Genomic DNA, 12,258 nt, shown 5'->3' on the forward strand with positions numbered 1-12,258 from the left:
AAAAAGAAAAAATATATATATATATATATATATATATATATATATATATATAGTTATCGATGGTCCAAATGTGACTACTAGAAAGTTTTTTTCCTCTTATTTTCTGATGATTTTCTTTTTTTTTTAACAATTGCACGAGTATTAGATTGCAAAATAAATAAAGTTTCAGAACTGAAATATAAAATCTCAAAAAATAAGGATTAAACATTCAAGAAATAAAATTGGAGTGATGAAATTGAACTTTTCTTGTTTATTGCACAATGTAAGCTGGAAAAGGTTTTTCTCCTTTTCTAATGTTAATTGTGATACTTAATCTTTTGATTTTTTTTTTAAAATCAATTAAATTTTAATCTTGAAAAATTGAATTTTAATTTAAAGTTAAAATATTTAATGACACTTTAGTAAGCAAGAGTAGATAAATTAAAATAAATCGAAAAAGATATCACGTGATGCATTTTTATTCTATCATCTTATTAGTTTCCAATGCAATTTTTTTAAATCTTTTAATGCATTTTTTTACGATAAGAATACAATTTAGTGTAGATTTGTCTACACTAAAATTTTTTACGATAAGAATACAATTTAGTGTATATTTGTCTACACTAAATTGTATTCTTATCGTAAAAAAATGTCCACCTCTCTGCATTGGAAATAACATGGACCACTTATTTTCAATACTATCATGTGATCTGCTTTTGCTTTATTTCGTTCATGTTCTTCAATCTCCTTAGCATTTTCCAATTCTTATGCTCTAAAATCTTAAGTAACGAGGCATTGAAAATAATAACAAACAAAGAGTTGTTAGTCACATAGTGTACAATGATATATGTGTGTGTTATTGTCTTGTTTTGTAAAAAAATAAAAAAAACCTGAATAATTTAAGATATTATATTTATAAATTATTCAAGTAAATTTGATAATATTTTATTAAAAAAATTCAAAACCAACATATACATATTCTAATGTATTGATCTACTAATTAATTTTGTCTGTAAAATTCCATGCATCTTTGGTCAAACACTTTTTATTTATATAAGAATGGTAGGGAAATTAGTTATGATATGGAGTATTAATTTATCAAAATTATGGATGAAAGCAAAATTGATTCCTAATTAGTTTCATTGAATTTATTAAATATTATTTTTTTATTGTTGTCTAATCTGTTTCATTGAATCATTTTAAATTTATTGATTTTGTAAACTCAATGAATTGTAAAAGATTTAATTTTGCATCTCCGCCCTTAGGTATAAATAGAGGTGGAAAGAGTTCATTTTATATATATATATGAATCTCCTTTCTTTGCTCTTATGCTCAACTTCCTATAGTTTTAGGTTCCCTTATTTTAAAGATTTTTTTTTTTTGTAATGTTTTGAGTTCATAAGCCTTGATTGGAAGTTTAATTTTTAAAAGTGTTGTTGAAATTTTAATGAGTTAAATACACTTAGATTGTTTGTATCAATTGACCAACAATTTAACTTTAATAACAAATAATATAATCCTTGATAATATTTGATATCACTAAAAACGATTCATAAAAAGTAATTACAGTTTAAGCAGTATAAGATTTCTCAGCATATGTTGCATAATAACGCATTGTTATTAAATTTGTATTCCTTTGTTTTAGGGAATTAAATTTTCGCAATGCATATCCCTTTGTTTAAGGAAATTAAATTTTCACATTGCGTTCCTTTATACCAGTTTTAACAAGAGTCTTTAAACTCGACCAAACGAACTCGGTTTACTGATTTTTATAATATCATCCCAAACTGATTTTAATTTTTTTTTATAAATTAAAATAATATTATTTTTATTAAAAATAAATAAATAATTAACGGGTTTCAATCGGGTCTTTCCAAGTCAATTGGATCACTGAGTCAACTTAGATTTTTGATCAAGTCACATGTATTTTTGTCTTCTTTTTTTTTTTGAAACTCGACCTGATTTAAGTGTTTTGTTGACCAGATTCTGGATCAACCCATCAAGTTTTAAAACTATGTTTTTTGCTACTGCATTACACTATCATTTGGGAGTATAATAATTTTTGTTTTTTGGTACTTTTAAAAAAATACATTTACCTTAAAAAATATTAAATTAATTTTTTTAGTGTTTTTGTATGATTTTAATATACTAGTATTAAAAATAAATTTAAAAAATTATTTTAATATATTTTCAAGTAAAAAGCACTCTTCTACATGATACCAAACATTTATTACATCTCCCTCGAATTGATTCAATCAAATTCAAATTATTCCCATGCTCGTAACTTCATATTCATATAGAAAATGCATCAATCAATAAAATGTTGATCTAGCGGTTAAGACATTACTATATTCCTACAAGGATAAAAATACAAGTTCGATCCTCGGAAAATATACTTATTGGGAGGGGCAGCTACGAGCTTCAAACAGAACTAGTTTCACTATTTAAAAAAGTGTGAGGATACTGGAGTAAAAATAAAAATAATATAAAAAATGCATCAATAAAGGTATGGATATCCAATAAGAAAAACATCTAGAAATATGTGCATATTTAAATTAGTTTCATTGAATTTATTAAATATTATCTTATTGTTGTCTAATTTGTTTCATTGAATCATTTTAAAGTTATTGATTCTGTAAATTCAATGAATTATAAAAGATTTAATTTTGCATCTCCGCCCTTAAATATAGATAGAGGTGGAAAGAGTTCATATATATATATATATATATATATATGACTCTCCTTTCTTTGCTTTTATGCTCAACTTCCTATAGTTTTAGGTTCTCTTATTTTAAAGTTTTTTTTTTTTTGTAATGTTTCGAGTTCATAAGCCTTGATTGGAAGTTTATTTTTTTTAAAGTGTTGTTGAAATTTTAATGGATTAAATACACTTAGATTGTTTGTATCAATTGATGAACAATTTAACTTTAATAACAAATAATATAATCCTTGATAATAATTTTCTTTCTTGCATTATTCTCATCTGAAATTCTACTAGACAATTTCGAAGATTAATAAGCTGATTATGGAATAAGAAAATCAGCTACGGCAAATGTAGTAAACATAACACAATTAAAAAAAAATTACACATAAATAATTATTTTAAAAAATTAAAAAATTCATAGTGAAAATATTTTTTTTTTATATGAGAAAACCCCACTTACCAGAAAACGCACTTTATAAACCTAGATAAGCAAGTAAAACCACGGCTGTCTCAGACTCTTACAAGAAATGCACGTCCCGACTCGAACTCGAAACCTGTTGTGCAGATTTCAAGTCCTTCGTCATCACGCTACGCCTATTGATTTTATATGAAAAGTGAACTACTTTATTTTTTTTATTTATATTTTTGTTTTTGCTTTCCATTTAACTATTCTAATTTGGTTTTACAAAATTAATGCTCATTAAACCATGAAATAACATTTGAAATTATAAATATTTAACCAACTTAATTTTTTTTCTAGTCACATCCTTGTTTTCTTTATTGTATGTTTTTTTATTCAAGGCAATATAAGATAGAAGAAATATTAAAAAAATACAACATTAAAAAAGACAATCTATTGTTTGTTGCAATAATTACCTACAATATATTTTTTTCTTTAGTTTTTGTTTTCTCACTTGATTTTTTTAATTTTTAATTTAATTATTTTTTATTAAGTTAACTTAGAATTAGGTTTGTTTTGTTTCAATTAATTTTAATTAGGAGCTCTTACTATGTTAAAATTAAGTTTTAGTATTGAATTAATGCTTGATTTGGCTTAATAAAATTTAATTTTAGTAATTCAAACCAATCAAAACTTTAAAGATCAAATTTCAAACTTATATAAATATTCAACCATTTTTATAAGAGAACATATTTTCTCAACTTTCTATTCTATTTTTGGGTTGAATCAACAAATTTGTTATTATTTATTATTACATATATTACATGATTTGTTTTATTAAATATATACATATTTATAATTTTTTTTAATGTGCAGTTAAATTTTTTTCTTGATAAAAATTTAATGTGCAGTTAAATTTTTTTCTTGATGGTACAAACACAATTAACAAATTGTATATTTTTTTTGTATTTAGAAAACAAAGTTACATCTAACAGTTGTGTGTTTGACTTGAAGGCATGATGATTTTTTTTTAAAGATATAATCCTTTTAAAATACTAACCATACCTTATAAAAATAAAAACATACACACGTGGATTTCAAAAAATAAAATCATTACACCTCCAAACCAAACACCACCAAGTATTCTAATGATAAAAATAAGGAACGAACTCCTTCAGAAATTTGATCGTTAGGAAGCTCCCAGGGTCTGCTAACTGAAAAATGTAAGCCCTTGTTATATACTCTGTTTACTTCACCCACCAAGCACTGGATTGTCTAATGTTGTCAGCTGATGCTGTGAATGTGCCGGCTAAAAATTTGGTTGTGTCCTCTTTGGCATGTAAGGAATTTCCAGACGGTCATCTTTCTGTCACTATTCTGTTGCTTTCTTTACTCAGATCCTTCTTGTCAATTAATTCAATATGGAAGATAATCATTGACAATCAACAGTTTTTTGGTGTATTAGCGGATCCCCCAAGATAATGGCTGTCCCATAAACATTCAATTGGTTGAAGCTTTTCAAACTACTCTCCACAATCCTGAGACCACATGACAAAAGGAAAGCAAAAATTCTGAGGGCTGAGAGAAGAATTGAAGATTTATTAGTGAAGACGAGGATGGAAGTTGCAGAGGAACATACCCTTCACCATTTTAGTCATCAACATCCTTTGGGGCGTCCCATAGCCCCTTCCACTGGAAACATTACCTGTGATGGATGCAGCCTCCGAATATTGCCTGGAAAGGACTACTATAACTGCAAAACCTGCTCATTTTTTCTTCACCGCGTATGTTCCAATATGCCAAGAAAAACCCGACACCCTGCACATCCAGATCACTATCTAACCCTTTTGGTTTCACCTCCATTGGACAATAGCAACTTCAAGTGTGAGGCTTGTGGAGATCACATCACTGGTTTCTGCTACAATGTTACCGAGTCTAACATTTACTATCATATCTTATGCTCAGTACTGCCTATCTCGGTTATCACCTATTCCCATCCTCACGCTCTCAAAATAGAATTTTCACCTCCATATGACTTCAGTTGCGATCTATGCAAGAATCCAAGTTCTAAGGGTTGGTTGTATAGATGTAGCTTTTGCGAATTTGATACGCATATTGCTTGTGCCATTTCCAATAGAAAAGCGGAACCTGTGCCGCTGCTTGATACTTTAACAAGGCAGATCATGGAGGCCGACCGAAAGATAGATGATGGAAGCCAGAGTAATGAACTAATGCAGCTAATTGTACTGGGAGTTGAAAGGGACATAAAAAGGAATGACCAAGAAGTTGTCAGCACTGCAGTGGCTGGATGGGATGAGAGATTGCACAGCCCCAAAGAGCAACACACCGTAAAAATCAAAGGGATTGAACGATTTGGTTTGACTCATCTAGAACCATACTTGCCTAACATTCCTCCAAGTCCAGAAGACCGATCTCGACATCAGGATCCATCAACCCAAGTTTCTGAAGACATGACAGTCTCAAGTTATCAGTTCAGTGAGATGTGTTTTTCAATAGATTTGCTCAAGTCTTATCCTAGCGCTGATCACCACCCATATTCTACAAATATGGAAGCCAGTTCTCAATATATAAAAGATGTTCCTAAAGTTGAAGCAAAGATAAATTCAGACAATGTGGGAATGCCACAAGGAGTCCAACAACACCGTTATCCTAACATGCCAGTGACTAATCCCCTTTATAGAGGTCCGAATAACTGGTACAATGAAGCATTCTTAGGCCAAACTTGGGAAAAGATAATAGATAGTGGATACAAGAGCAGGGCAGGCATTAAAGATCAGAGTCCTAAATCAAATATGGTAAGTTCTCTGATAACAAAAGCATGTTTTTTTGTTACCCTGTTTTTCTTTTCCTGTTACAGTAAGACATTTTTTTATACAAGATTATCAAACCTTTATATTTATCCTGTAACATTGGCCACCTTCAAACTAAATAGAGGTCCATAGATCAACTATCTATAAAGCATCATACGTGCCTGTTTACACACAGTATGCCAATGAAAAGAAAACATATGATTTTTCTGCCCTTTATCTTGCAGAAGAGTTCAAGGTATTCATGTTGCTGGAAGCTTCTTCCTTGCTTCTATCGTTCAAGATATGAGAAATGTTCTAAAAGTTTCAAGAATGGAGGCCTATGAAAATCGATGTGGGGTCGGTGTGGCTTTTAATCAAGAGTTTGTACTTATGATCTGTCGGATAATGTTAAAGCCAGTATATTATTTGTGAAAAATCTGTCAGCAAACAAAGGTTTTAAACATTTATTGCCAACAGAGATACAAAATCATTTTCCTTGAAGTAATTTAACAAATAAAACAAGGTGTGTGATGCTAATAAATCCATGGAACTTCTTTTTATTTTTATTTTTCTTTTCTTGAGCCTCCAAAGAATGAAGATGGCGATGAACAACAGTAACTAGTTGTCTTTGCGGAGTTCTTCTCCTCTGTCTTCTTGCCTTTCTAGGATTGTTGACGAAGAACAAATCCTGAAAGGAACTTCCATATGCCAATGCTATACTTCTTTGAAATGACATGGCATTGTTGGTGGTGATTTTACTTTTTGTATTTCGGAAACTGACATGGATAAGAAAACGACAGAGAACAAAGTCGAACGTAAGATAATCAACACAATCGGGCCATGGACGGCATGATTAAGATATTATAGGTAGTAATTATACAAAGCTACTTTAGGATGATGAAAACTGCCAACTACTTTTAAAGTGATTGTTTATCACGTTTTATACTATAATTACATTTGGCTTTTGCAGTGGTGACAGGTTAGCACTCTGTCTGTAAGGCTAACCAGCGTGTGCTTTAGCCTGCATTGGCTGCCATATGACGACAAGAGGGAAATAATTGTAAAAGGAAACATCTTTCGGTTTCATCAATGATTGTACGTACGTCCCGATATGATGTAGGATTAATTTACTCGAGGCGTTGATTTTACCTAATCACCACATGAAATTGATCAGATGCGAGGTTCAACAACACAAAATGTCCGATTTTTCTTTTTTTTCCTGCAATAGTCTGCGCATCAGAATTGGCAGATTTTTAGCTATTCCTAATCTCAATGTTAGAGGATCACTTCAGTTGTCGCAATACTTATACATGTTATGTTCCAAGCCGCTGCCGCAATCATTGTCGCTCCTGTAACTTTGATGCTCATTTAAAACTCTGATGTAGCAAATATCCAGTCTAACTTGATTCAGGAACCCAACAGAAATCTCAGCAGCAGCGCAGCACACCAAATGATTAAGCCAATAATGTCCGTAGCTCCATTTTTCTAAATTAGTAAATCATCAAATGAATTGGGTTCTAACAATTCTATTGGAATTAATTAGCTGTATATCTTGTAATTATGGAGAATTATTCTCCATTCCATAACTATAAGAAATCTCATAATTATAGGAGATTGTAATCTTCTGTTTTTCCTAAACAGTACCAATATCTTTGATATAAATTGCCTCCAATAGGAGAAGAATTCCTTTGAAAACCCTTTTTGGACATGGTATTAGAATATCGTTCAATTCTAAAGAACATGAATCTCAAAAATTAAAAAACATGTTTCTCGAATCCAAATTCTCACGAAGAATTTGCTGCACACTCAAATCTTTAAATTTCCTAACTAATATCCAACAGTAGCAGCTTGCAACTGATCAACGAGCAACACCAACAACAGGCTACTCTAATGAAAGATAAAACCATCACTCAACCTGTAACAGTAATTCTCAGTCACAACAGATCATCCATAATCATTATACGAACTAGATTCAAGCTGACACTGCCCCTTTCTTAACTAATGGGATGATTCTAAATGATAATTACTATCAGCTTTAGGCTAATTCAGCCATGTAATTATGTATTGGTGCTAAGGGAAAGGTCGGTTATCTCATTGGAAAAAAGGCACAACCAGCACTCAAAGATCTTACATTCAAGAACAGAACTAGGCCACGAGGAATGACATGATTAAGAGTCGGTTTATTGACTCTATGATTCCTAAGTTAGCGAATCAATATATTGTTCTTCCTACTGCCAAGGATGTATGGGGTGCAGTCTTGGCAACATACTATGACAGCTCGGCTAAAATCAAATTTTTTGAACTAATTAAATCGTCAATTCTTATTGGCAAGTCAGCATTGATTTTCCCTCTCGACCTACTACAATGCATTTGTCACTATGATTCAGGAATTAAATTGACACCGAAACTCCACCGATAGGAGGCATGGCTGCTGTTGTGAACAACTGCATGCTGCTATTGCATAAATTTTTCTTAGTGGACTCGATCTGGTCTTTGACCAAGTACACAACAAAAATATTTTAAGAATAAAACTAATTATATTTAGGAATTTCATTTAAAAATTTAAAATTTTAGATTAAGATAATTTTTTAACATTGTTAATCAAGTAATCATGAATTTAAATTTTATCATTTTTATTTTATTTAATAAAAATTAAGTATAAGGTAATTGTTTAAATAATTTTTATTTGAAAAAATTAATTTAAAAATAATATAAATTATATACATTAACTAATAATTGAAGTTAAAATTTCATTAAGCAAAGTTAATGCATGTATATATATATAACAAAAACATCTTTGACAGTTGGTGCTTATATATCCCATCTAGGTATTGTTGGTGAGGCAAGAGTTCTTTCTTTGTATTCTTTGAATAGTAAATGGATTATTGACACAGGTAATTCAAATCACATGATGAATGACCCAAGCCTATTATAATCATCACCACAATATCTTGACTATATTACCAATGGCAACGGCTCTCTGACTCCATTGTTTTATCTAACAAATTTAATTTATTTTGGATATTGCTCTAGCTGTCTCATTCCTTTCTTATAACTTATTTTAAAAAAGACGAATTACCCTAATCCTAGCATTTATTGCTACTTTTTTGCCTGTTTGTTTTATGTTTTTTCAGACATTCTGATGAGACAAGCTCATGGCTATAGCGTTAGACGGTGGAGAGAGGTTGTGAAGAAAATACCCAGAATGATGGAGAAGATTTCAAGGAAGATTTTCCAAGTTAATAAAGGCATTTGTCAATAAACAAAGCAACACTACATACACTCTATTCATCAAACACAAGGCAGGAAGAATAACGATAATGATAGTATATGTCGATGGTATGTTAGTAACAAGAGATAAGTCATGTGAGATTAGGGCATTGCAGGATACTTGTCGAACGAATTTGAAATGAAGGTACTAGGTTAACTAAAGTGCTTCTTAGTAGGAATTGAGGTTGCAAGATCCAAGAAAGGAATCTTATTGTCTCAATGAAAATAAGTTTTAATCGGAATCTTCTAACAAAAACAAGAATGGTTGCCTGAAAACGAGCTAAAACACTTATATAGATGAATCATGAACTAGGAAAGTATCAAGATTATATTCTAACAAACAAGGGTATTATCAACATTTAGTTGGAATCATCTTGAGAGGATTATGGCTCCATTAAGCTATCCATTAGCAACTAATCAGGAGTGAGATTAATGACCATTTTTCCCTCATTAACCTCAAGATTGATAGCCTACTATTGTCGTCTATGATTATCACACGGTCATATCCTTGCCATTGCCATGACCATTTTCATAACTAAAATGAGATACTGCCTTCTAAATATAAATGAACTTCTCCTCCCCATAATTTCATTTGTCAAGGAATTAAAAAGCCGAAAGGAAATTCTCAAGTCACATTGATGTTTTGGCAAGTCTAATGTAGGATGTTTGGATTCAAAATCCTTTAAGAAATAGTCAGCACCAGTCTAAAGCCAGCATGAAAGTAACCAAGCACAAAGGAGTGCGAGCTAACTTTGAGTAGTCACTCTTTGCATTCAGAAATTGACTTGCACATGCATGAGGCTGGTCCCCACTGCAAACGTTTCTATTTTGCGCCAATGTGCTAGCTCCCTGTCTTCAATCCACATTTTCCATTTCTGCAACTATGCCCTACGTTATTTTGATCCCCTCGTGACTGCATTAATTAATAATCAGAAGCAGCTGCTAGCACTTTCCTGTCACAGTTTTGTAGTATTTTGTTGGATTCGCAAAATCAGGACACTACGAATAATTACCTGGTCATTAATTGACAGCAATGCATGCAGTATGATTGTTATTCCTTCATCTAGAACTTAACAAGTAAAGTTTTGAAAACAGCTGTTGCAACTACCACTACAACACAATTGTCTTTTAAAGTGAAGGACTTTAACGACTTATGCAAATGCCACCAGGAATTCTATCAGCAGTATGACGACTGCCTTTTATTGTACCTAAGCATAACTGACCAATGATCACTGCAGGCAGAACAGTCAACGGAGAAGCCGGTCACATTAACCTTTTTCCCTTCCAAAATGAAAACAAATACAATAAGAAGGGGAAAAATGAAGTAAAATTATATAAAGTGTCTTAGGTTAGCTCATAACCTAACTTCCTATATCACTATTCTAGGTAGAAAAAGAAAGTTCCTTTAATTTAATTCTGTGCTTAAGTTGATGCATAATCATCCAACACAATCTTCCTTAATGAGAATCTAATCTTATCAACTTGCTCCCCAAATGCTATTCAACATAGGAACTGCAGTAATTAATGGAATCCAACGAGAACAAAAGGCATAATGGACTATCAACTTTGTTGAATTACGGCTGACAAATGATATGCTTATTGCTCCAAATTGTAATAGTGCATGCACTAATTATTTATAGTACAATTCATGTGTGTGTGTGTGTGTTATAATGAGATTAGGTCACCATGATTAGACCATAACCCAAATTTATCTTGCCGGAAACGATTGCTTATCTCCATGAGTGGCATGATTTCATAATATAAAGTCAAAATCAATGAGTATTCGAAGACACTTCGTCTTTCTCTTCTGAATATTGAGATAGAGTGATATATAAGGGGTGGAGATCATCGAAAATGAAATATAATGCAATTGCTTTCTACACTAGCAGCAATGGCTTTTGCTTCCAATGTTGCTTTCTTGACAAGGAACATTCCCTTTTTATCCAAAATAATTATAAAATGTTATCATCTATAGAATTTCTCAAACTAGTCTCCAACTTTATCTCTGATTATCAATGTTTTTTCTTCTTTAAGAGGTCTTCTAGTCTCAAACTATACAGTAAGTTAATTCTCTCTAACATCTAAATCCTTACTACATCCCTTCTAATACTTGAATATGAAACATTTTAATTAAAATTCCTAGTTTTAACTGTTAGAACTTCTACTTGCAAGAGATTATCAACATCATTGTCAGCTACTAAATTTTGTCATAATAAATTGTAGCATTTTCTGTTGTTTATAAATTCATACTATCCAGTCCCTGTAGATGGGCCAATGACTAATTCATTATGACATGCACCTCTATATAAGATCCAAAAATAAGGTAAATTTTTCATAATGTATGTTTCTTTCGTACGTACGTAGACTTGCTTTTAATTGGCTGGAAATTCTTCACAAAAAAAAAAGCCACATAGAATAAGTATAAGCGACAAATTTATAATATTCAAATTAAGTTATTAGATATTTACAATATAAAAATATATAGATATATATATAAAGAGAAAAAAATGATCATATTTGATATCACTAAAAATGATTTGTAGAAAGTAATTACAGTTTGAGCAGTATAAGATTTCTCAATATATGTTGTATAATAACGAATTGTTATTAAATTTTTATCCCTTTGTTTTAGGAAATTAAATTTTCACATTGCGTTCCTTTATGCCAGTTTTAACAAGAGTCTTTAAACTCGACCAGACGAACTTGGTTCACTGGTTTTTATAGGATCATCCCGAACAAACTTTAATTTTTTTATAAATTAAAATAATATTATTTTTAATAAAAATAAACAAATAACTAACGGGTTTCAATCATGTATTTCCAAGTCAATTGGATTACTGGGTCAACATAGGTTTTTGATCAAGTCACATGTATTTTTGTCTTCTCTTATTTTTTAAAACTCAACCTAGTTTAAGTGTTTTGTTGGCCGAATCAACCCATCGAGTTTTAAAACTATGTTTTTTGCTACTGTATTACACTATCATTTGGGAGTATAATAATTTCTGTTTTTTGGTACTTTTTAAAAAATGCATTTACCTTAAAAAATATTAAATTAATTTTTTTTAGTGTTTTTGTATGATTTTAATATACTAGTA

At 30.8% G+C, this 12,258-nt stretch overlaps 1 protein-coding gene across 1 annotated transcript; it reads left to right on the top strand.

The window, feature by feature from the left end:
• Positions 1-4,657: 4,657 nt before the first annotated feature.
• Positions 4,658-6,200, top strand: LOC105136079 (uncharacterized). The gene is made up of 2 exons (XM_011041267.1): positions 4,658-5,899; positions 6,090-6,200. Exons 1-2 carry the CDS (start codon positions 4,700-4,702, stop codon positions 6,198-6,200), a joined length of 1,311 nt encoding a protein of 436 aa, XP_011039569.1. The 5' UTR covers positions 4,658-4,699.
• The last annotated feature ends 6,058 nt before the right edge of the window (positions 6,201-12,258 follow it).

The sequence above is a fragment of the Populus euphratica genome, unplaced genomic scaffold (genome assembly GCF_000495115.2).
Source record: "Populus euphratica unplaced genomic scaffold, PopEup_1.0 scaffold156.1, whole genome shotgun sequence".
In the NCBI taxonomy this organism is placed as follows: domain Eukaryota; kingdom Viridiplantae; phylum Streptophyta; class Magnoliopsida; order Malpighiales; family Salicaceae; genus Populus; species Populus euphratica.

Excerpts from the sequence above, each read along its gene's own strand:
- LOC105136079 (XM_011041267.1), top strand. The coding sequence starts at position 4,700 with ATGGAAGTTGCAGAGGAACATACCCTTCACCATTTTAGTCATCAACAT. Across the intron at positions 5,900-6,089 it reads AGAGTCCTAAATCAAATATG|TATGCCAATGAAAAGAAAAC; the intron begins GTAAGTTCTCTG and ends GTTTACACACAG.